This window comes from Zeus faber, assembly GCF_960531495.2.
Source record: "Zeus faber genome assembly, chromosome: 10".
Lineage (NCBI taxonomy): Eukaryota > Metazoa > Chordata > Actinopteri > Zeiformes > Zeidae > Zeus > Zeus faber.
In genome coordinates this window covers 14,487,848-14,514,273 of record NC_137199.1, presented here as the reverse complement: position 1 = coordinate 14,514,273, position 26,426 = coordinate 14,487,848, and the positions used below count along the sequence as shown (strand labels likewise).

General features: G+C 46.0%; 1 protein-coding gene across 1 annotated transcript; it reads left to right on the top strand.

The window, feature by feature from the left end:
- Positions 1 to 74: 74 nt before the first annotated feature.
- On the top strand, positions 75 to 21,787 carry LOC307236347 (neuronal acetylcholine receptor subunit beta-2-like; the record flags this gene model as incomplete). Its single annotated transcript, XM_080008730.1, has 6 exons — positions 75 to 126; positions 11,724 to 11,869; positions 13,941 to 13,985; positions 14,665 to 14,774; positions 16,941 to 17,931; positions 21,632 to 21,787. The coding sequence occupies 6 exons, from the start codon at positions 75 to 77 to the stop codon at positions 21,785 to 21,787; spliced, it is 1,500 nt and encodes a 499-aa protein (XP_079864856.1).
- Between the last annotated feature and the right edge of the window lie 4,639 nt (positions 21,788 to 26,426).

Here is a 26,426-nt window from a genome sequence, read left to right as displayed (position 1 = left end):
CCGTCAGCAAGTTTTCACCCCCCCTCCCTCCCCCCCTCCGTCAGTCCTGCCGGTCGCACTGGAGGAGGGAAGCGATGGCAGCCCCGGTGACCGCAGCGCTCCGTCTCCTGCTCCTCACCGCGGCAAGTGAGTAACGGGACGGGACGGTGCATGGGATGGGACGTTGGGTGGGGGTGGGGACCGCCGTGTTCCAGCGTAGTCCACCGGAGCTGATCTGTGCGCGGTGCGATCGCGAACAAACAAACAAACAAACAAACAAACGTGTCCTGCGCGAAATCTCCAACTTCGTCAGGAGGTGAAATATTTTCCCAAGCGCGTTCGGAGGCGCTTGGGAAAACATCCACCACAGCGCGTCCGTTCGGAGGAGATGTCGTTGTTTCTTTGTTTGTTTGTTTTTTTGTTTTAATCCTCTCGCCAAATTGTTCTCTCTGCAAAGTACTGGCACGCACAATGCAGGCGGGGGACGCGCTCTGCACGCCCGTGATTCTCGGCGCGCCGCTATTAACTAACGCTCCTTTCGGCAAAACCAACCTGTGTGAGGGTGGACATGGGACGCATGCTGCTGCCCCTCATCGGGTCTGAGCCCACTCACTGCTTTTAACCTCAGTGCTTAGTTTTCGGTTCAGGAGGTTCAGCCGTCTGACAGATAAGAAACAACAAGGCATTTTTCTTTTATGTTTGCTTGGTTTAAATGTCATATTTGTGTTGCCAACACTATGCCGTAATGGTAGAGACGCGCCAAAAGACTTTTAAATGACTTTCCAAAGACTTTCCAAAGGCTCCCCCATCCCAGTGGTGCAGGCACCCCAGTGGTGCACACACACTATACAGTAGTACACTACAGCATCGTCATCACACGGGATCACACATCTTGGGAGCACACGTCACAGGAGCCAAGACCTATAGGGAGATCGAACCAACCTGATATTCCAAGAGTTTCTGAGCATCTCAATTCAAATGCCTTCCGGTGATCGGAAGGTGCGCCTAATGACCCTCAAGAGGACAAATCTCTTCCGACTCTCTCCTGACGTCGACATTTTGTCTGGAACCCGGGCATCCCAGCTGAGGCCCTTTTTCACTTTTTTCATCCAACTTATGGGGATCTAGTTTACGGTGGTGAGTTGTTGGATTTCCGTCAGATTTTCCCATTTTATCGCATGGTTCAGGAGGAGGCTGCCCATGCTGCTGAAATGAGGATCAGCCTGTCAGACCGGTTGAAGTTCAGCCCGCGGGGTATTTCAGGACACTTGGCTTGATGTGCTCTCTTCTCAATGTGCAGCAGGATGCAGTTTCCAGGGAATCGCTCCGTGGAGCTGTCCGTGGTGCTGAAACATGCCAGCAGTTCAATTTCAATAGATACGTAGCCCCCGGGCTCCATCGTCTAACAAGGAGTCGTTAGACACTAATAAAATGGACCCATACACCCTTTAAAATCATTAGCGGGCAGGTTGAATATAACTTCAGTTTAACTCAGAATGGAATAACAATTGCATCCTGTTGTAAAACACTACATTGACTTGTTGTATACAGCATATTACTTGTTGTATACAGTATACTACTTGTTGTGTACAATATATTAATTCTAGTATACACTACATTGACTTGTTGTATACAGTATATTGACTTGTTGTATACAGTACTTGTTGTATACAGTATATTGACTTGTTGTATACGGTATATTACTTGTTGTATACAATATTTTACTTGTTGTATACAGTATATTCACTTGTATACAGTAAATAAATTGTTGTATACAATATATTCACTTGTAGTATACAGTATATTACTTGTTGTATACAGTATACTGACTTGTTGTGTACAGTACATTGACTTGTTGTATACAGTATATCGACTTGCCGTATACAGTATATTACTTGTTGTGTACAGTATATTGACCTGTTGTGTACAGTACATTGACTTGTTGTATACAATATATTGACTTGTTGTGTACAGCACATTGAATTGCTGCATACAGTAAATTTACTTTTTGTATACAGTACTTTTTGTATACAGTATATTGACTTATTGTATACGGTATATTACTTGTTGTATACAGTATATTCACTTGTTGTTTTCAGTATATTACTTGTTGTGTACAGTATATTAACTTGTTTTGTACAGTACATTGACTTGTTGTATACAGTATATTACTTGTTGTGTACAGTATATTGACTTGTTGTGTACAGTACATTGAATTGTTGTATACAGTATATTCACTTGTTGTATACAGTATATTACTTGTTCTATAGAGTATACTACTTGTTGTATACAGTGTATTCACTTGTTGTATACAGTATATTACTTGTTGTATACAGTATATTACTTGTTGTGTACAGTATATTGACTTGTATGCAGTATACTACTTGTTGTATACACTATATTACTTGTTATGTACAGTACATTACTTGTTGTGTACAGTATATTGACTTGTTTTATACAGTATTACTTGTTGTATTCAGTATATTGACTTGTGGTGAAGCAGAGGCTTTTCTTACATGAGTTATTTTCAATTCCAGCTCATTTGCCTCTTTCCTCATTCACCCTGCCTTTATTACTTCCTTCTTTACTTCCCCCCCTTCTGTCTTTATTTCCCTTCAACCTCCCCCCTCCTTCCTCCCTTCCTTTCTTCTTTACTTCCTTCCCCCCTTCCTTTCCCTCTTCCCTTCCTGCTTTCCTCTACTCCCCTTCCTCCCTCCCTACCTCACTAGCTTCTGTCCTTTCTGCCTTCCCTCCTGCCTTCATACCTTTCTTCTTTCCCTTCTGTCTTGCTGCCTTGCATCCTTCCCTCTTTCCTTTCTTCCTTCCTTCATTCCTTCCTTCCTTCCCTCCTTCCCGCCCTACCTTCTTTACTTCTTTCTTCCTTCCTTCTTTACTTCCTCCCCTCCTTTCTTTCCCTCCTCCCTTCCACCCGCCTTCCGTCCTCCTTTCCTTCTTCCTCCACCTCCCTACCTCACTCCCCCCCTTCCTTCCTCCTTACCCCACTCCTTCCTTTCATCCCCCCTACCTCCCTACCTCTTTCCTTTCTTCCTTCCTTCTTTCCTCACTTCCTTCCTTCCTCCTTTCCTTTCTGTCTTCCTTCCTTCTCTCCTGCCCTCCTGCCTTCCTTCTTTCCCTCCTGTCTTCCCGCCTTCCTTCCTTACCTCTCTCCTTTCTTTCTTCCCTCCTTCCTTCCTCCCTTTATTCCTTCCTTTCTTCCTTCCTTCCTTCCCTCCTCCCTTCCTTCCTCCCCCCTCCCTCCCCTCCCTCCCTACCTCACTTCCTTCCTTCTTCTTTCCGTTCTCTCTTCCTTCCTTCCCTCCTGCCCTCCTGCCTTCCTTCTTTCCCTCCTGCCTTCCTTCCTTCCTTCCTTCCTTCCTTCCCTCCTCCCTTCCTTCCTCCCCCCTCCCTTCCTCCCTCCTTACCTCACTCCCTCCTCTCCCTCCCTACCTCACTTCCTTCCTTCCTCCTTTCCTTTCTCCCTTCCTTCCTTCTCTCCTTCCCTCCTTCCTTCCTTCATTCCTTCCTGACTTCCCCTCTTCCTGCCTTCCCTCCTCCCTTCATTCTTTCATTCAATCCTTTCTCCATCCCTTCCCGCCTGCCTTCCTTCCTTCCTTCCTTCCTTCCTTCCCACACCTTTTTGCTCTCCAGCCTGGCCGTCTGCCGCTCACCCCTCCCTGTGGTCCCTGGGCTCCGCGGACTCTTGTCTGGAGAACCAGGCCCCGGGGCCTTTGCGTTGCGTGACTGTGTCTCTGTCACGCTTCTCAAACCTCGCCCCGGCCACCACAGTAAAAGGGCTGCATGCGGCAGCTCCCCTGTCTCGTTCTCTTCCCCGTCTACTTTTAGTCCTCACTTCCCCCTGCTCGCTCAAGTCTCCGTCTCAGTTTTGTCACAAGACTCCGCTTTGACTCCGTCTCGTCGCTCAGTCGGCGGCGCTCCCAGTTGTGCTGTGACTCTTTTGATGCTCAATACTTTATCAATTCTGTCTCCTTGCTACACTTCACTCTCTCTCTCTCTCTCCCTCTCTCTCTCTCTCTCCCTCTCTCTCTGTCTCTCTCTGGCTCTCTCCATCTGCCAATGTCCCGGGCCTCTCGCCGTTCTTCTTTATATCTTTATCCCTCCCCGCCCCCCTCACTAGCAGCTGCACAGCGTAGTAAATTGTTGGTCTACTAATGTGCGTTGCAGATAACCCTAATTTATTCATTTGCTCATTAAAGGCCGGCCCACCGCCGAGGAGTGTCGACCAGATAAATCACACGCTATCCTTATTAAACACGGTGCACGCAAACATGCTCCCCAATGCAGGCGACTTCCTCCTTTCTTCCTCCGTTGCCCCAGGGAAGTGGTGATCAAGCCCCGTGTTTTCAAACTTTGTTCGTGCTACTGCCCAGAACATTTTCTGCATCGTCTTGCGCGTGGGGGGGGGGGGGGGGGTGTCTTAGTGTCGGGTGGCTGCTGTTGTTTATCACACACTTCGATTTTTTTTTTTTCTCCTCGTTCTCCTCTCGTCAGCGACTCACGCTCGCTCACTCATGTGGGCAGGGCTGGAGTGAGTCAACAAGCGTATAGTAAATGATTAGTCACCATGCTGGCACATTTGCTCGATTGTTGTTGTTGTTGTTGTTGTTGTTTTAGTTGTTGCCGTTTCAATGGTGTCGGCTTTTAATGCCGTCCGTAGGGGAGGATTTCCCGCGCGCTGCGATTCCTAAGACACGGCAAGCCGGTTAATAAGCAATCATCTCAGAGGTAGAGAGAGAAAGAGAGCGATAGAGAGACAAAGATTTGGATTTTACGTGCGTGTGGACGTGTGCGGGTTGTGTTCAGGGGCCTTTCAAGTCCTCGGTACATGTGTCAGGTGTATCCGCGAGGGAGAAAAGTACTTAGTGTCATCGGTGGGCCGTGCGATCGATGCAGGAGGAGTGAACAGGAGAAAAACCTCTTTGCTTCCTTCTCCGGGCTCCCCAACCTCTACTCCACCTGCGGGGGGCGGGGAGGGGGTTTCAGGACAGAGGCGGTGGGAGGTCATGGAGAGATGCTAAAAAAAAACCTCACAAGTTTCAGCATGCAAAAATGTAAGGCTTGGAAAGAATAATGGTCTCAAATGTCTCAAATTTGGACATTTCTTATAGTTGGAAAGTTGAAATCGCACACACACGCACGCACGCACACACACACACACACACACACACACACACATTCACACAGCAGCAAACTATCAGACAGTGGATCTGCACTGATAATAACTTGGTCAAAGATCCTTCCAGTGGTCGACCATTTGGCCGCGGATGCACTTGAGTTGCAATGACAGCTGAATCCTGAATTGTTTTGGCCCCTGGAATGCCACAACAGATGGTAAGGCATTCAATTATTAATTTTCTGAATCTCTATATGAAAATAAATAATAATGCTCCTCCTCGTACAGTCGAAGTCACCACCAATCAATGTGCTTTGCCCCCGATGCAGAGGTGTTTAATCAGCACTTTCACAATATGAGTTTTAAGGAATGAAAATGAGTCTTGATTTGCCGTGGGTGAGCGAGAGGAGGAGGATCGCCTTTGATTGTGGCGGAGGGCTTTGCGCCTGTGAGATGATGGCGCTTTTATTTTAGCGACAATGAATTATTGAGATGGGGAGAGTGCAGTGAGGCAGACAAGAAAAGTGCGTCGGTGTGTGTGTGTGTGTGTGTGTGTGTGTGTGTGATGAGACATGTTGCCGGGCTGGTCCCGGTGCTCTGTCTATGCTTACCTCAGACTTATACACAGAATATATATATCTCATTATGCACTTGTGATCCAACACAATATTTTAAAAAACACTCCCTATGTATGCCATGTTTTAATTTCAATGCCCTGATGTTTTGGAGGACAACATTATACAGCATATGAAGCATTATTTTTTAACTGTGTATCGATGTGTTTTAAGGCTGTATTGCGACTCTTGTTCTCTTATTGGGTCAAAATCAAACAGGTTCCAAACCCATAACGAATGAAGATCCTCTTCATCTTCATCTTCTCCATGCATATTTTATGATTTTGAGCAAATAACAGCAGGGATATTTAAATTGTCAATAACAAACTGTCATACAAAGTACAACTATATACAGCTGTTTTCATTGTGTGATTTTTTTTTCTGCAGCAAATAATATATATTCATTCATCAATTCCTGGTGGTGTGTATAACCTTGTAAAATTGAAAATGATCATTGTCACTGCACCATGACAGCGTTTCTTCACACAATTTTCCTGTGATTCCGCCCCCTCTGTACAAGTCAAGTCAAGTCTAGTTTATTTATGTAGCCCTTAATCACAATACAGTCTCACAGGGCTTCACAAACCCTTATGTCACATAGAAATCAACGGCATCCCCTGCTCTGAACCCTCATCTGGGCAAGGACAAACTCCCAGAAAACCCTTTGGGAAAAAAAAGGAAGAAACCTTGAGAAAAGACCACAGAAGGAGGGACCCCCGTCGTACACTCAAATTTGACCATGTTTGACCAAGTTTTTACCATGTTTGTGGCAGTGGGGTATACATTGAGGTTCAAAATCCCCCATGACAAAGGTACATGAGCATACATTAGAGCCAACCGCAGCTGTGACGAGCCAAGAGTGTCTTCTCCAAATTCCACCTTTTTTGATCGAGGCATTTCCACCAAGGATCAAAATGACCCTGAAAGGAAAGCGATTGGAAGGCGTTTAAACCAATCATAATGTGAAGCCGGAACTTGTAGACGCAAACGTAGCAGTCTGAAATCTGAAAGTGATGGGAACGAGCTGGGGGAGACTACTCTGAAGCGGGGCGGCACAGGGTATCTCCGCATGCACATTGTTCCCGAGGAATAAATGCTTAGTCTTCAGTCTTTTTTTTTTTTTTGCGTGTTGTGTGCATGAAGAGTAAAAACTGTCAAAAAATGTCATGACTCGGGTTAGAGGTGAACGCAGCTGACCGTGGTTCTCTCAACACGAGGGAGCATGCGGAAACAGAGACGCACGCCCTTTTCATGTCCTGCAAAGTGTGGGGAAAAAAACCCCCTATATATTAAACTCCGTTTGCTTCAGGCAACTCGTGTTAGCACAATGTACTGTAGATGGAGTGTGTTCCGAAAGTGCATTTTGATTATAGATCATTAATCTCCTCGTTAGGGGGAGCTTTATATTATCCCTATATAAAAAGAGAAGAGCGTGTACTCACCAAAAACAAGTTACAAAATCATTTTTGCAACCTTTTTTTTACCACAATTAAACCCTGATTCACGGTTCAAGATTCAAGAGGTCTTTTGTCACATGCATATTACAACAAGTGTGTGTAGTGAGTGTGGATATCTTGAATTTATTAGACTTTAATCAAAACATTACACAGATATTAGATATTAGATGAAATAACGTGTCTGTAAGGATTTACAGGGTTGGGGACTTCATTTCATTTTGAAATTTTACATCAATTACATTTTTTTACGTTTGACTCTATATAAAGAACCAATTATTACCAGTGATTGGTCCTCGGCATCCAGTAAATCAACTAATTGGTGTGTGTATGTATTTTTTTATTTTTGTTTTGCGACAGAAAGAGCTTGTCCTCATCATAATGGAGCTTGATCCAATTTTGTTTCATCAGACAATGATGCTAATCTGCTTACTGCCTCTGTAGCGTGTTAGGTTCTGAAGTTGCTACTGGCGTTGTTTTGTGGCGGTAATGTGTGTGTGTGTGTGTTTGTGTTTGTGTGTGTGTGTGTGTGTGTGTGTGTGTGCGCATGTGTGCGTGTTTATGTGTGTGTGTGTGTCTGTGTGTGTGTGTGTGGGTGTGTGAATGTGTGTTTATATGTCTGTGTGATCTTGGAGCATCAAGATGTTCAGAATCCAAATCCTCTGTGTGAAGCAGCATGTCGCTGTTATCACTGTTGTCAAAATTGAACGACGACAGGAAACAGGAGGATCCTGAGATTTTAATGGTCGACGCCTTCTTACCTGTAACACAGAAAACAAGAGACAGAATATAATATATCACTCTTCTCCACATCTTCACTACACCGGTTTCCCCAATGCCACCCTCTCAATGTTATTTACTACAAATACAGTATATACCCTATTTCCTCAAGTATAAACTGGAAGTCAAATTAAACCATGGCCTCTAATAAATGCCCGGGGGCGTGGTCGTGACGAACAAATAAAAGCCTTCCTCAAATACAGACCGGGGGGAAAAACTGATCGGAACTGCAGCGTTGTTGCTCCGCTCCCAAACAAAGTAGATAAAAAGTTTGTTTTTATGGGAGATGTATTTAATTTACTCAATTTCCTATTGCTGCGTACATGATCGCAGATCGCTTCTTGGGGCAAATGGCTCGCTCTGAGAGCTCTCGCTCTCCATCGCGCTAAGCAGGAGGTGGTGCGTTCAAGGTCAACTTGAAAAAACTGTATTTCCCCCGTCGGTTACCTCCACAAGAGCAACTTTTAGGGTTGCTACTAGCTCGGTCTTTTTCCACCATACATGTGCTTGCATGGCATGGCACCCAGGGAGAGTTCTTTTAAAATTCATACAAAAATATGATCACATACAGATATTAAACAGAGGGAATTAGATATAAAAGCCTGCCTCTAATATAAGCCTGCTTCCAATAAAGGCCTGGTAACCTCTTCAGTTGAGGTATATAGGCCCTGGTGGGTTGTTACTCAACTAAAACCCCCTCTCTGAGTTGATGTGATGACAATGACTGAAATTGAAATCCGGCAATCCAAAACGAACTCATGTACTATTGAAATGGGCTGAAACTCAATTAACGTTTCTTTTTTCATTCTTTATAAATGTTTTATCTTTGATTCTTAGATGAATGTCATTGTCTAGCAGTGTGGAACTGAATCCACCAGACGGGTGGAGAGCAAATGCATTAGACCCAACGACGGGTTCAGAGTTTCCACTGGTAGTCAGAGAGTCCATTGGTGGTTTCGTCTCCATTTAGGACCGTTGCTCCTTGTTTTTAAATTGATCTCAAACTTTCACCAATTAGGTTTCTAAAATTAACAAACAAGTTGAAATAAAAAACTAAAGCAGAACTGATTAAGAGCTGATCAAGAATTCAGCTATTATTAACAGCTTTAATTTTTGATGAGACGGGGGAAAGGCAGAGAGGGCGGGGAGAGGCAACAACAACAACAACAAACAGGAAACAGCGGTGGAGAGCGAATGCTCGGCATCAGTTTCGACAAAGCGCAGTCTGGTGGCGCTGGAAATCCATCCCGAGGATTTTTCTCGAGACCTGGTTTTATAATGCGGGTTTAAAATTCCACGAATGGCCCGCAGCCTCTGGAAGCAGGAGACCGCGGACATATTCAAATATCAGGACAGTTTCCCCCCCATTTGCCTTATAAATATAAACATGTTTCGCAAAAAAAAAAGATTCTGAATTTTCATGAGTTTAAATGCGACAGCGTCCTTATTTAAAACCACCCACAATCATTTAAAGCTCTGTGACCCATTCTGATACTGCTCTGCACGGCTCACATGGGTCAGAGTTGAGTGTGTGCGTGTTTATTTGTGTGTGTGTGTGTGTGTGTCTGTGTGTCATGTGTGTGTGTGTGTGTGCGTGTGTGTGTGCCTATGATGTGTGTGATCAGATGTAATTCATTGTCACATGAACCACAGTGATTGCATGCAAGGCGAACACGCAGTGTCACACTAAATGAAGGGGACTGTGTGAGACAACTTTTTTTATGTGCATGCATTTGTGTGTGTGTGTGTGAGTGTGTGTGTGTGTGTGTGTCTGTGTGTGCGTGTAAATATTTAAATGTGTTTTGTTTGTATGTCGTACTGTGAAGCCCTATTACAACCAAACTGTAAGATCAGACAGAGATGTATAACACAGCCCCCACCCCCGGCCCGATACACACACACACACACACACACGCACACACACACACACACACACACACACACACACACACACACACACACACATACATTATATACATATATACACTAGTAAACATAAGCAGCGGTGACATCACTGCAGAACCAAGACTTTCCTTGTGATTTATTTAATAACTTGATCCATTAACATATTGTCGCTCCTAGTGTTAACCATTTTATTTTAAAAACTCTGTACTGTGCAATCCTTCAAAGTGCAATTGGTATTTTAGTCTTAGTATTTTATTAATATTTGTAGGATAAATAGGGTTCACCTTATTTAACTTACTAACCCTTGGTGGACATATTGTTTGAATTTATTGTAATATAAATTGTATCTATTTATTTATTCAGTTTCTATTCTTCTCTACTGGCTGCTGATCATGTGGCCATGTTATGGTGAGATGATTGTAGTGTTTGGTATTGGATAAATGTTTTACAACTAACATGGCATACTGTATATACGCTCAATACACTGATTCCACCTCCCATCAGCTACATCAGTATTTACTTATTTATTATTCACTCTTCTCCTTTCACCCCAATTTTGAAATTATTTTCCACTTACTTACCAGTTTTAAAATGTTAAAAAAATGTAAAAAAAAATATTTTTAATATTTCTTGAACTTGTGTATTTTCTTTTAACTTTATTGTAGTCACTTTCACCTGGTTGTTTAGTCACTTTAACTTGTTAAACTTTTTTTTTAATATTTATCTGCATCTTACCTTGTTGAGAACTTGCAGGATGAGTCATGATTTCCGTGCAAACATTGACACGTAATAACAAACAAAACTCTGAACATATGAAACGAACCGCTGATCAGTGGGAGTGCCGTTTTGCAGCACATGGCCCTGCACGCCGCAGACACCGTGGTCTCTTCCTCATAACACATGCCGCGTTTGTTGCGACGCCTCCCGGGCCCGTGTGCCTCCCGCACCTCGTCCCACATGTGACCGGATGGGGGTATCTGGAAAAGCAGTTCATGTCTGGGTCGCGTCCTTCCGCGGGGGTTTATAAATAGCAACGTTGTCGCCGTCTACCTAGGCACGTCTGTGAGATCAGATCCAATCAGTCAGCGGCCTCCTCGTAACGCAGGCCTCAGGTGTTTAGTCACCGCGGCCCGAGAGGTTTGGGCGACCTGAGGTCCACCACTCGGCGCAACACCCCCCGTGCCACAACGTCATCCCAGTGATTCAATCTGGGAATCGAGAGTTTGGAATATTTTATCGGTCTATGTTGGACGGCAGGATGTGTTTTTGACATGTCCAGTGGAGCGTCCCACGGACAAGTAAGTAAATAAATATTTATTTGTAAAGCACTTTTTAAAACATACAGTTACAAAGAGCTTTACAGGTAAGCCGCAGGTAGCATAAAAGAGTGAGCATAGAAAAAAAAAATGATGGAAAACAAATATATATAATAATGGGAAAAAAATGATAATAAAATAAAATAAAATAAAATAAAATAAAATAAAATAAATACATAGTAAGACATAGATGTACTATCATGTTATGGTCTGAGTCATAGTGTTTGAAAACTAAATGTCCAGAGTCAAAAAGGATATAAACCCTTTTTGCTCTGCAAGTTTGATTCAATCAAGCAAAAAATATGTTCTAAAAACATTATTACATGACAAAACAGAAAGAGAGACAAGTTGAAGTCCTTATTCATGACTTTATTTTTTATATAGTACATGAAGAAACTTATAATGTGAGGCAGCCATCAGGAACAAATTGATGAATCTTTTTTGGACAAACCACCGAACTATTAACAGTTTTCCCTCTGTGGGTGTGTGTTTTATGTGTGTGTGTGTGTGTGTGTGTGTGTGTGTGTGTGTGTGTGGCCTCCAGCTGCCTGGTGTGCGGAGGTGGAGGAGCGTCTGGTGAGTCACCTGTTGTCTCCGGAGCACTACAACAAGCTGATCAGACCGGCCGTCAACAAGAGCCAGCAGGTCACCATCTACATCCAGGTTTCCCTGGCCCAGCTCATCAGCGTGGTGAGGACACACACACACACACACACACACACACACACACACACACACACACACACACACACACACACACACACATACACACACACACACACACGCACACACGCGCACGCACACACACTCTTGTTTTCCTCCCTTGAGGGGTGTACCCCAATTTTGCCCAGTTGTGGGGTCCACACACACACACACACACACAAACACACACACACACACACACACACACACACACACACACACACACACACACACACACAGTATAAATATAAACATGAGTGCAGAAAATCCAAATGAGGAACAATTTAGGTCTAACCCATAAAACAGGGTTGCTTCCCACTGCCCTAGTGGAGGAGACGATGTGAAACGTGCCACTCTTTCATGTTCTCATTTTGGCGCGCGTTGACACTACCACAACAACATCATAAATCAGCTGTTGTACCAGTATTTACATTTTTTTGTGCTTTGTGCAAAAGTTATTGTGCTTGAAGGATTCTCGTGTAGCTTGCGTTTGAAAAAGTACTGCCAAGGCACCGGAGACTCTTTTGGGACCAGGAACCCTCCAAGTGGAACCAATTACAGAACTGGAGCTGCTTTTTCCACCACGCGGTACCGGCTCAACTCCACCCGACTCTATCCGCCTTCTTTGGTTTTCCAGTGGGCAAAAGTTGTGGATGGTGCCTGGTACCTGGTACTTTCTTTTGGAATCACCTCAGTCGAGGTGCTGCCAAAAGGTTTTAAGAATTAAGAACCATTATTTGTCACATGACCGCACTACAACACATGCATATACTGTATATATACACACGCTTTTTGGGGTTGGGGCCAGTGAAATGTGGCCTCTGCATTTTTCCCATCCTGGCTTGTCCTTCCTCCGGGGGGGGCAGCCAGGAGCAGTGGGCAGCATTTGTCAACAACCAGGTGTTCATCCCTGGTCAGACGATGAGTGCATGTTTTTGGATGCATGTGCATGTTTACTGATGGTAGGTCAAGTTCCGGAAACAGACTTCCTGGTTCCTGAAACCCGGTTCCTGCAGTGTTAAAGTCCCAGTTAATGAAATTATAACCCTTTGAACGACGAGCTCACACATTACAGAGCCGGTGGTAAACGTAACGGAGTTCACCCACTGATATTTGCTGCCATATAATGTCATGTTGGCGACGTATTTACGCCATGTAATTGCATTTCTGGAGGCGCTCTCAGTTGATCACATAATCCTGGTGTTTTGGGGCAGTTATTTCGCTATGAGCCAATCACCTTCTACTCTGTTGATAGCGTTTCAATATGTGACATGAGATACAGCCCCGGCGGCATCATGGGACATGTACCAATATTATTAACTCTATATTACTTTACTGGGCCGTCAGACAGCACAGGAAATCAGGTCCATAGAGCACAGACATGCTTTCCTACAATTTCTAAATCCGTTATTGCTCAGGAAGAAATGGTGCATTGTTTTTAAAAAGGAAATGTAAGGGTACCAATATTTTCAGCCATGTTTCTTGTGAGGACCGGTAAGGATATGGTCGCGATGCAACCGTGGTCTAACCTTGTTCTAAAACTGGAACACAAAGAGACGCATGTACTTGCTCTCGGAACGCAAACATTTAAATAGGCTTACGCCGACACATGGACAAGTGCATAGAAATACATACAAAGCAAAGACGAGGGAGAGAATCTGTGTGTGTGTGTGTGTGTGTGTGTGTGTGTGTGTGTGTGTGTGTGTGTGTGTGCGTGTGCGTGTGCGTGTGTGTGTGTGTGTGTGTGTGTGCGTGTGCGTGTGCGTGTGTGTGTGTGTGTGTGTCTGTGCCTGTGTATTTAAAATAATTGTGCTTTTGAGCTGTGCATGTGAAAATAAGTTCAATCAGGCCAAGAAATGATCTGATACGCGGGTCTTGCTAAACTGATTATGTTCTTCTGTCCCTTAGAGTTACAGTGGAAGAGGAACAAAAAACTCATCTCACAGTCTAACCCATAAGCGAATATTCATAATTTGATCAAAATTAACGATACGTGCATAAAGCTTCTTACTTTCTCTCGCCCGCCGACCTTCTCCACCCGTCTTTCCCTTTGCTTCAGAACGAGCGGGAGCAGATCATGACCACAAACTGCTGGCTCAGTCAGGTGAGAACGTCTCGACTGCATCGCTCGCTTCTGTTTGTGTAGAAATGTCTAATATATAACATATAATAAATATCGGTGTGCTGCAAGTCTCTCAATGCAATCTCAATCTCGAGCCACAAACAGTAAGATCGTACGAGTGAAATGACAAAAAAAAAATTGAACCAACAAACCCGAGCTCAGCCCGATAACGGAGATAGGTTTGGGGAGGGGCGTCCCGACGGAGACGGACGTACAGGAGGGCAGTTCTCCGCCGCCTGAAATGCATGTCTGTCATATGGGAGTTTGTGCGTATGTGGGTGTATGCGTATGTGCGTGTGCATGAGTGTGCATGCTGACATATTAATTTGGATATGTGCGTTTCATTCTGCGGCTCCTAATGTTCCCTGATGGCGGCGGCCGTTCAGTCCGCTCTCCGTCCGTCTGTCCGCTGGCCTGTTACGCATGACATCACATCGGTGTGGGCGTGTCCTGGGACTGATTTCGATGAAACTCAGGAGATGTATAAATGATGCTGCCTGACGTAACTTAACCACTCACCCCGCTTGAATTTTTTTTTTACCTTTATCTTCGCTCTCAGACGGATGCTTCCTATGTCTTCTGATTTATTGAGTTCTTGAGTTGGTGGGGATATTTTTTTGTGTGTGTGATATGTGTGTGTGTGTGTGTGCTCCTTACACAGGTATGGAATGACTACAGGTTAATGTGGGACCCTGAGGAGTACGAGGGCATCAAAAAGGTTCGGCTCCCGTCACAACACATCTGGCTGCCAGACATCGTCCTCTACAACAAGTATGTCATCTCCCAGTGTGTCTCAATGTGTGTGTGTGTGTGTGTGTGTGTGTGTGTGTGTGTGTGTGTGTGTGTGTGTGTGTGTGTGTGTGTGCGTGTGTGTGTGTGTGTGTGTATGTGAAATCGATCAAGAAAGGAGAATCTTTAATAAAAACGTAGCTTCAGAGTCACAAATTCCACCCGAATGGGTCCCTTTCGGTTGGTGTAGGACCACCTGGCTAGTGGGGATAGGATTTTATTATTATATACAATTTTAGAACCAATATCGAAATAAAGTACTAACTAACTTCCTCCTGTGTAAAAAAGTTCTTGGTTCCTAAAATGGCTCCCGTGGTAGAAAGGGGGCTGATGAGAGTCTCTTATGATGATAACAAAACCCAAAAGCCCTTGGTTGAATCTGCATGTGGACAGAGCGTCATAATAATGACGAGGGTTTCCAAAACAGTGGCCGGTTTGACCCGCCACTGAGCACGCACCGCTAATCCATCCCTAGCCCTCCAGAGGTCACTGGGAGTGACAGAGACACACTAAGCTCATTGTATTAATATAGAGAGAACACAGCGGATGAGGGATTAGAGGGTTCACAAGCAAGGGTTAACGAAAAAAGTAAGAGAGGAAATATCTCTTATAATTGGAAGAGACATTTGAGATGTGGGATAAGTGATAAAGAAGTGATAAAAAATTGGCAATTGTTAAAACCTGCAGCCTTATTTAGTTGGAATTCTGTATCTATGACCCTTCAATGATCCTGTCCCAGAAAAAAAACAACAAAAAAAACACTTGGTTTAAGTTGATTGCACTTCATTTAACTTGGCAAACAAGTATATTCAACGTAGAACAAGTCAATAAAGCAGAAGTGCAGACTTTGTGAAAATCCAGTGCCGTCTAGCGCTCCTGGCAGACCCACCGTGGCTTTCACCTGATGCACTCCGTGTACTGCATGTAGGTCAACACCTGGGTCCCCCCCACTTCCGCTGTGGGCTTGTGCGACATTATTCAACTTAAATCACGTAAATAAAGTTTGTCTGGGGAACATGTTTCCCCTGAGGTGACCCTTAATTCGGAGCAGGATTATTTATTTTTCTTGGCTGTTTCAGGTTGGATCGCTGTTCGCGCGCTGCCACGTACTCATAGAATGAACGGCAGCCTTATAATTGAGAACTTCATCGTGAGAGTGATATGAGTTGAGACCCTGCACGTGAAAACAATCTCCCACATCACAAGTGCGACTCTTTTCCGTACATTTTAAACCAGGTCTCACTTTTTCAGCGTGCCGAGTCATTAAGCAGATTGAAATTGGTCGGCGGTGCTCTCGGTGTAGTGTACTTACTACAGCTGCAGACGTGGGACAGACAGGGAGCGTCACTATGTGCATTTAGCTTTTTTTTTTCTCTATCAGACTACAAGACCAGAAACACAAACTGGCCTTTAATGCATGTTAAACGGCAAGGGCCCCTGTCACTTCTTTACAGGCTGACGCCATTAACCCCGATCTTGGGTGTGAGGGTACAGGTCACCGTGGGCAGGTGGGGCCTCGCTGCATATCTAAGCCACTATAAATAAGTCTGCATAGTCACGGCCTGCATTACGCAGAGCGGGTGTGATGGCCGGATTCCTAACCTGCTGTTGCATTTATGAGCCACTGATGTTTAATGCATCACCTGCAACCCTGGTGAGGAGAAGAGAGAGAACAACAAAAGACTCATCCTCAGAAGATTTAAGGTCGGGGCTGGAGGGACAGTGTGTGATAGTCAGTCGGATCCTTAGGTGCGTTTCGATCCGGTGATTTTCCGGATAGCTTTCACTGACCGGCTGTAAAATGACTGTTTATTACTTGTAACTTTGAGAGAACGTCGCTGTTGTGTGTTTCATCTTGTCGGACGTGAGGTAATGTGCTGCACTGAAATTAACTTCGCTTGGCAGCCATTAGCATTGCATCTCCGGTTCTCTTCATAGTGGGTTAGGTAGGTAATGTAAAGAATTTGACAAATAATGGTGACGTTTAGTCAGGAAGCTCTTCCATGAACAGCAGGGCGAGCTGAAGCTTGGACACATCAGCTTCTTACTGTCGGTTGGACCCGGCTGTTTTCGAATGCTCTGGTTCATCTTTCTTTTCTCTCTCTTTGCTCTCCCCCTTCACCCTCCCACCTCCCTTACCTCCACCAGCGCTGACGGAAACTACGAAGTCTCCTTCTACTCCAACGCGGTAGTCTCCAACAACGGCGAGGTGGCCTGGCTGCCGCCGGCCATCTACAAGTCGGCCTGCAAAATCGAGGTCCGCGACTTCCCCTTCGACCAGCAGAACTGCACGCTGAAGTTCCGCTCCTGGACCTACGACCACACCGAGATCGACATCATCCTCCTCAGCGACTTCGCCAGCCGGGATGACTTCAAGCCCAGCGGAGAGTGGGACATCGTCTCGCTGCCGGGGCGCAAGAACGAGGACCCCGCCGACATCACGTACCTGGACATCACCTACGACTTCATCATCAAGCGCAAGCCGCTGTTCTACACCATCAACCTGATCATCCCCTGCGTGCTGATCACCTCGCTGGCCATCCTGGTCTTCTACCTCCCGTCGGACTGTGGCGAGAAGATGACGCTGTGCATCTCCGTCCTCCTGGCCCTCACCGTGTTCCTCCTCCTGATCTCCAAGATCGTTCCTCCGACGTCCCTCGCCGTGCCCCTCATCGGGAAGTACCTGATGTTCACCATGGTGCTGGTCACCTTCTCCATCGTCACCAGCGTGTGCGTGCTCAACGTGCACCACCGCTCCCCCAGCACGCACACCATGCCCGCCTGGGTGAAGCGCACCTTCCTCTACCAGCTGCCCTCCTACCTCTTCATGCGGCGGCCCGGCAGCTCCAACATCCGCGAGAGGTTCCGCAAGAAGCACCAGCCGCGGTCCTTCTCGGAGCGGAGGCCGCGGGGGGCCGACGGGGTGGCGTGCACGGCGGGGGCCTCGGACTCCGCCTCCTCCTCCTTCTACGTGAACGAGGAGTCGGCCAAGCGCTACGGCTGGAGGATCAGCGACCTGGCGGAGAACACGGAGTTCAGGAGGAGAATGACGCTCAAGTGCAACATCAACGTGGAGGAGGGCGTGGACGGCGTGCGCTACATCGCCGAGAAGATGAAGAGTGAGGATGACGATGAGGGGGTGAGTGGGATGGGTGGGATGGGTGGGATGGTTTCTATGCGGCGGCCGTGATGGACAATCAAGACAAATAAGACAATCTGAAATGAAAATCAATGCATATTTTTACTTTTACTGGTCGAGGCAGCTTTTAATATAAGATAAAACTGTATTAATCCCTGGACTGGAAATGCAGGTGTCACAGAAACAGGACAGAACAGTGCAAGTAACAGAAGAGATAAAAATGAAATTGAAATCAAATTAAAATGCACATCCAAACAGAAGTGATGGGTTACATATTCCTCATCCAATATCTCTATATCTGTTCGGATGTGCAAGTGTATCTATGCAGCGGTGTGCACAGAGCCATTTTAAGGGGCAGGGGCAAAAAATCAGAAAAAGGGCACTTTTCACCAGTGGAAGTGGGGGAGGTCGGAGGGGAGCGTAGTCCCTCGCTGGGAGCTTTTTTTTTTTAATTTTATTGAAAACCTGAAATACCATTTCCTGCAATCTAGAGCACGTAGAGCGGAGACAATGACCTTCACTTTAACAATGCATCATCAAATAGCGTCATCCCAGAGAACTCAATAGGACGCTAACGGTGTGACAGGTTTGGACGCTGCCGTCGCAGGTTCAAGTCCCTCAGGAGGTGCGAGCGACATCATCTCATAGAAGCTGGAACCCAGTAGGTTGTTACTCTGTGGTCCAAGTTCAACTTTATTGTCGTGTGTATTAAAAATACAGTAAAATTCTTTGGCTCTCTCTGCCTTAACACAAAGGACGCACCATCCCAAAAACAGCATAAACACAGCAGACCTACATAGACTATGTATACAGTGCATTCATATGTATACATTATATACACAATATACAGTTCATTACAACAACAATTTGGGGTGGATATGGGTGCGTCAGCTGTTCAGCAACCTAACTACCTGTGGAATGGAACTGTTATGGAAGCGGGTGGTGTGAGATTTGATGCTCCGGTAACGTTCTTTAGATGGAAGGAGAGAGAACAGAACATGAGCGGGGTGGCCGGCGTCCTTAATGATGTTTTGGGTTCTCCTCTCGCAGCGAGTGGTGTCAATGTGATGAAGTGTAGCTCCGTGCCAATGCTTTTTGCCGCTGTCTTTACAGTCCTCTGTAGCAGCGTGCAGTCCCGTGCAGCCTGTCAGGACACCCAATGGTACAGCGATACAAGTTCACAAGAGTTTTGGGTGAGACGCCTCATAAAATACAGTCTCTGCTGTGCTTCCTTGAGGATGCAATTGGTGTCGAGAGACCATGCGACTTGCGTGTCTGAGATGCGTATACCAAGAAAGCTCAAACTGTCAACACTTTCAACAGATGACCCATTGATGGAAATTGGAATGTGATTGCGAAATTGCGTTCCCCTGACCTTCCTGGAGTCAACAATGATTTATTTTGTCTCATTGACATTTAGAGAGAGGTTGTTATCATGGCACCATATGATTAGATCTTCCACTTCCCTCTTATAGGCCCTGTCATCACTGTCACTTATTAAGGCAATCACTGTGGTGTCATCTGCAAATGTTTTGATGCTGTTATATTTGGCAAGACAGTCGTGTGTATACAGACTGTGTAATAGGGGCTTGAGACAGTGTGTGTGTGTGTGTGTGTGTGTGCGTCTGTGTGCGTGTTATAGTGTGTGTGTGTGTGTGTGTGTGTGTTAGCAGCCTCAGCAGCCCTGAGGCGCACTGGTCCTAAGAACTAATGTAGATGAGTATGTTTTACCTATTCTCACCGTCTGGGGCCTGCCTGTCAGGAAGTCAAATAGCCAGATACAGCTAGAGTTGTCCAGACCAAGACATCTGAGTTTCAACACCAGTTTGGATGGTACAATTGTATTAAAAGTAGAGCTATAATCAATAAACCACATTCTCACATAGGTATTTAAACACAGTGGAACCACACACGATGACAGGGAAGGGCTAAAAATGTCACTAAAAACTGCATGACTTGAGCACACGGGAAGGGATGCAACTCCACGAGCCTGAACCCTTTTAATAGTTTTACGCACATCAGCCTCTGTCACCTGCAGATCGATTTCATCAGGTGTGGCCGCTGTGCTGCTGTCACTGGCTCCAACTTGTGAACTTCAAAGCGTGCACAAGAGTTGTTAAGCGCGTCCGGGAGGGAGGTGTTGGTAGCCACACCTGCAGCCTCCTCCACATGCGTCGCAAGTCACAGCCACTGTAGTCATCTTCCAGTTTGTCCCTATATCCTCTTCTAGGGGCATTGAGGACTCTCCGTAAGTCATAAATGGATCTTTTTTTGTAGCATTCCTTGTCCCCCGATTTAAAAGGAGCCCCCTCAACCTCAGGCGAATGTCGCTGTTAATCCAGGGCTTCTGGTTGGGAGAGGAGCGAGGTGTCAGTACTGGGATACAGTTGTCCACACAGAATCTAACGTAGCCAGTGACCGATTCGGCATACTCACCCAAACTCCAGCCTAGATCCTTAAAAATCGACCGGTCTGTTGATTCAAAACACGCTCATTTTACTTTCTGCTTGGGGTCTGTCGGGGGACAGACCTGTAAGCTGCCTCAATCGTAGAGTTACAGTGGTTATGAGAGTCTCGTCTCATTGCCTCTAGTTGTGCGGTTGACATGTTGGAAAGATTTTGGTAGCGCAAAATGTAGTGTAGTGTATGTTTTTTTTCAAGTTTTACAAATAATGATAGCGAGTCAGTACTTTAAAGTAACCTTTCAGGCAACACATTTATCACATGTTTGCATGCTGACCCCGCCCCTCCTCCCCAGCAACGCAGAAAATACATGCGCAGTGACTGTTTTCGTTGCAAATTCCTCATCAACTTGAATATTTTTCAGCCAGTGTCATAACAGTTGGCCTAACCCATAACCCAAGTCACCATGCTCTTGTGTCTAATTTGTCAAATCTTACTGGTGATTCAGTTATACTGCATTTATTTATAGTTACACTTATTAAATTAAATTAAATTCAGCTCACAGGGTTCACGCAGGGTCCTTAAAGCACTTGAATTTTGCTTTATTCATTAAAATTGAAGCATTGAAATACCTGGTCAATCAGCCTCTTCTGTGGCTAAAAAAAATAGATCGGAACCCGTGCATAAAAGCTGCTGGCACTGCGGCTCAAATTTCAACAATTTGATCGGATCTTATAATCGCCCGTTCATTTCCTGAGAGCTCACCGGGTGTGCCGTGAATTCTCGTGTTGCAAGGTCAAAATTGCAAAAAGGGCTGCAAGTCAGTTCCAGCAGAACAAGCAGCTCTGTGTTCACCAGAACAAGCTCAAGCACCACGCTGAAGGTGAGAACTATTAGCAGTGATGAGAGTGGATTGTGAATGTGATTCCCCACAAGAATCCTTTTATTCTTTTTACGTCAATATAATCGTTGGCGAGTCATGCATCACTATGCAGGCCATAATAATAATGAGAAGCGGTAAACAGGATACTGGTGTGCTGTGGAAATATGCAGTATAGTCGTGGTAGAAAAAAGGTTGTGAACTACTGGTTTGGAGAATATGTCTCAAATGCTGACTTTGCAGCAAATATGTGACAGTATTTATTATTATTATTATTATTATTATTATTATTATTATTTATTTGTCACCCTTATTTTCTTATTCGGTTTGATTTTTGGCAAACGTTGAAACACCAGATCCTGGAACGGCACACATCACCTGACGCCTGTCTGCTCCGTCTCTGTGTCCCAACCACAGATCATCGAGGACTGGAAATACGTCGCCATGGTGATCGACCGCCTCTTCTTGTGGATCTTCGTGCTGGTGTGCGTGGTGGGCACGGTGGGGCTCTTCATGCAGCCGCTGTTCCAGAGCTACAACATCCCCACGGCCGAGGACCTCGAGCGGAACTGAACTGGAGATTCTCGGCTCTGAGAGTGACACCCCCCCCCCGCCGCCACTCCAACACACACACACACACACACACACACACACACACACACACACACACACACACACACACACACACACACACACACACACACACACACACACACACACACACACCTTGAATCCAAAAATATGAATTTTGACCCATGCCTTGGACCCCGCCTCCCCCCTCTCCCCTCTCACTCCAAAGCGCTCCAAACAGCGCCTTCGCCCTAATTTCCCCCCAATTGGTTCTCGCGGCATACAATGTGTTTTTCAGAGGAAAAAAAACAAGGTTGCAGTCCGTAGTTTTTTAGGGCTTGAAATAAAAAAAAGGGGGTGAAACTATGGGGTTGATGACGAAAACATGAATTCTTAGTTTACCCATTTGTCGACGTTAATAAGGGTTCGATTTTTCGATTATTTCATTATTGACCCGGAATTCCAGAGGGTCACCTAGCCAGGAACAACTCAGGACTTGTATTTTATCGTCCATTCAGACTCCATTTGTCTGCTCTCTTTCAACTAGCCAGGCTCCATCTCTCGCTCTCTCTCTCTCTCCCCTCTCTCTCTCCATCACTCTCTGAGGCTGAGTCCGCACAGCCTCCGTTATGTTCAATCGCCACCTCAGTATAATACCCCATGAGGAAAGTCGTTCTGGAGGAATAAGCAGCGTGTTATGTTCTCCTTTAAGTTGACTCAAAGGGAGAGAGCGGGAGAGTCGGAGAGGAGAGGAGAAGAAAAAAGGGGGGAGCTGAAAAGAGAGGGGGCTTTTCTCTTTCGGGATCAGGATCTTTGCTGACCCCAAAGACACGCCAACCCCTCGCACGAGCAAGAGCAGACGAGCGCGGCGTTTTGCGCACGCCACGGACACGGGGGAAGAGGAGGAGGCGGGTTGAAGGAGGAAAAGGAAGAGGAGGACGACGACCTCTGCGCATCCTCCCGCCCAAAAGTGCGGCGAGGGACGAGAGAACCGCCGACGGTCCTGTTGTTGGACTTTTCTATTGAAGGGGACATCGGGGGGGAGGTGGGGGTTGTCGCTCAGCCTGTTTCCCAGCCTCAGCCCACACTGCGCAGCTGCCTCCAGCCCCACATCCCAGAACGATCAAAGCAATAACCGACAGCGTTGGGCGTCCACCCCCACCCCGGCCCGGCCCCGGCCCCTCCAATCCACACGAGGAGGGACTTAACAGCCGAAAGCTGGAGAGCAGCATCAGGCAAACGCGACAAAAGTGTCACTGAAGCGGCGCCCAGCGGCGTCCGTCACCGAGGAATACCAGCAGCGATGTTCACCCACGTCACGCAAATCTGGCCAAAAAAAACAAAAAAAACCCCCCCGCACTCGCTACGCGTCCCGTCCGAACGTCGTCGCCGTCTCCTCTCGGACGGCTGGGTTGAATCCGCCGGCTCGGTTCCCGCTAATGCTCGTTGAAGAGAAACTCATCTCATCTCCGTCTTTTACTTTCTCAGTGCTCTCTCCTCTCCGCCGGGAATCTCCTGTTTGAAAATGAAATTCTTTCCAGGACGGTTTCATGGCGGTGGCGCTCGAGAATTTGCTGGAAGGAGTGCTGCTCATGTCTTGTTGATAAGGGATCAATAAAGGGAAATGGAAACGATCGGCGGAGTAATGAATCATACTTGTTGTCGTCCTTTTTTTCCCCCCCCCCCTCTAACTGCCCGCTCTCTTGTAACATATCCTGTTTCCTCAGAGGAACGCGTCTCTCGGTGGCCTGGTGTCGGAACCTCGCACTCGCTGTGTTCCGGCCGTCTCTCCCTAGTTAACGCCACGAGACGCCGCGCTCCCTACGTCCGGCGGCGCCGATGAAGAGGCTCCTTTGGATCGTTTCCATTCCTGTTCGTTTTGGAGCACGGACGCGCGTGATTTCGTGATTTCCGGCGACGGCAGCTGCGCCCAGCACATGCGCTGCAGTCAGTGCTTGAAGTGGAAAAAAAAAAAAGAAAAGTGCCGGTACACCCCTCATTCACACGCGGGTGGGGGTGGGGGCTATTTAAGCCGCAGCTCGCAGCGTGTGCGCTCTAATCATCCAAAGAAAAGTGCGCTCCGACTCAATAAAATATGATGCATTTTACAATATGTCCACTTGAGAGGGTAGAGCAGGGCGGCTGGTGAGACGTGCCGGTGCACAAGGAAAAGTCCCGGTACGACAGACAGTACGACGTAGAAGTACTACCTGTGAGTAACGGCCAACTTCCAGCACTGTCTGCAGTACACACAATACAACACCTCATCAAGGCTGCACTGGAGTTGGGTTTAGTGCTTAATGTTCACCAGCGCCAACCACTCCCATATGCATTTTGGCAAAAGCAATAAATTACACGTTTGACATCTGCATCAATTCCTATTAACAAAGTGGCCGCTTGGAGGGCGGGCCGGGGCGTGTGCGCCCGTGGAGGGGGGTGATAGTGGCCTCGACGTTCAGCCTATCGATCCTGCCTTTTAAACATCCCATAAACTGTCCGCACAAATATTTAATGCCTAATTTCTTTTCCATTTGCATTTGTCTTTCTTTATTTATATTGCCCTCTCTCTTCCTGCACTGCACAGACGCCGCTTTGTTCCTTCATCAGCGAATACGCCCCCAGTCGCCCGTGATGAAAGCCACTGCTCCTCAATCGCTTCGTAGCAGAGGTTTTGAACAGACTTTTTCCCGACGCGTCACATGGGATGTTAAACACGGTAGATAAGCAGGACGGTTTACATTTGGACGTTTACCAATTCAAGGATTCCCTCACGCTCTTATCTTAAACCCAAGGGACAACAGCTCCTCGTTCCCAGCTGTGTGGGGTTGGAATCTACTAAAATAATCTACTCAGCTACTGTAATTGACTTCATAGTGGGCAGCGGAAATAGCGGAACATTTGAGCATGGCCGCTCTTGGGGGGCATTATCTGTGATGGGTCCAGACGACCTGACACAACACCCAGCTTTTCGTTTGAAACTTTACCTCTTTTGCCTTTTTTTGGTAAATAAAGACATTCTGTTCGCATCTAACCCGGTGCCGTGTCCCTCCTTGTTTTGCGGCATTCGAGCCGGTCGTAACTAGGGTTGGGCACTTGTTCCTATACGATCGGTATCTATCGGACTGAATTGCAACGCAGATCTTGGTGCCACCTAAATGCCTGAGCTGTCGATTGAAATCATTTTCCCCTCTGGAGGACCCAAAATCGTAATTTCATCGCCATCGAGATATGAACATGCGCGATAAACCGGCGGAATTTAAATGTTGACACTCCCTACTCCTTACTTATCCCTTACCCCAAGTCAGTAAAGAACATATATATTTGTGTCCTCACACATGGAGTTGTGAGCAGTTGCTGAGTTGCGTGCGGCTCAACAGCAACAGGTCTGAGTCGTGTTCGTCTTATTTTAGTCCCAAACGTTTAAAAAGTCGATGAAATGTTTCTGAGTGACATGCAGCGTTCAGTCCATCTGAAATGAACCGTGTTGTTGGGAACGTCCACTTGTGACATCATGAACGGATGTTATCCAAGTCCGGTTTCCGTCTCTGGTCATTCGCATTCCCATTCGGAGTGTTTTTGTGCTGTAATTCGTGCTGCGTTTCAGAGAACCCGGAAAACTGTAATACATACCCAACACCACTAAACTGGACCCTGTGTATTGCTGCCTGCAGCTAATTATATATATATATATATATATATATATATATATATATATATATATTTTTTTTTATTATGAAACATTTTTATGAATTTAATTTGAGTTGAATGTAAGTATTTTGGGGTCAACGTCACACTTACCCCCCCCCACCCACCGCCTCGACAACGTCACCCTGCTGCAGCTGTCTGCTCAAAGCTCCATCCTTTTGGGGTGAAAAATAGAGAGAAGAGTGGGCCGGGCGCCAGGAGGAGAAGCTGTTGTAACGGCCCCTGATCTGGGAACCGTGACGGAAGAGATGAAACCAGATGAGGGGGGATGATGAGTGGGTGGGGAGAGAGAGGGATGAAAAAGGACAGGACAGGGGAGAGAAGGATGGGAGGAGGGAGGGAGAGAGAGAGAGAGAGAGAGAGAGAGCGAGAGAGCGAGAGAGCGAGAGAGAGAGACACACACACACACACACACACACACACACACATTGAGTGAGACGGAGACCGGTCGTAAAATACGGACACCTGACGGCGCTAGTCTCTCAGGACACAGAGTGAGAGAAAGAGAGCGAGAGAGAGAGAGAGAGAGAGAGAGAGTGAGAGAGAGAGAAAGAGAGAGAGAGAGAGAGAAAATAGATAAAAAGGTGAAAGGCGGTGAATTGTGAATTATTCATGTGTTATACATAAATGCAAAGTACATGTGAAAAAAGAGCCGACAAACATTATAATGTTCAGATGTTTGATTTATAATAAACACAAGTACATTTATCAACACAATTCATTTTCAAACATATTGGGCTTCATTACAGGAAGAAAAAAAGGAATTTCAACAGTTGAATTATTTTTTTAAATTTGAATAATAACATTTGAATACTCGACTCTCTATTCTATTCTAAATATAATATAGTATAATATGATAGTATAATAGAATATAATAGAACAGAGTCGAGTACAATAGAGTGGACTGGAATAGAATAGAACATTTTTATCGGCTTCT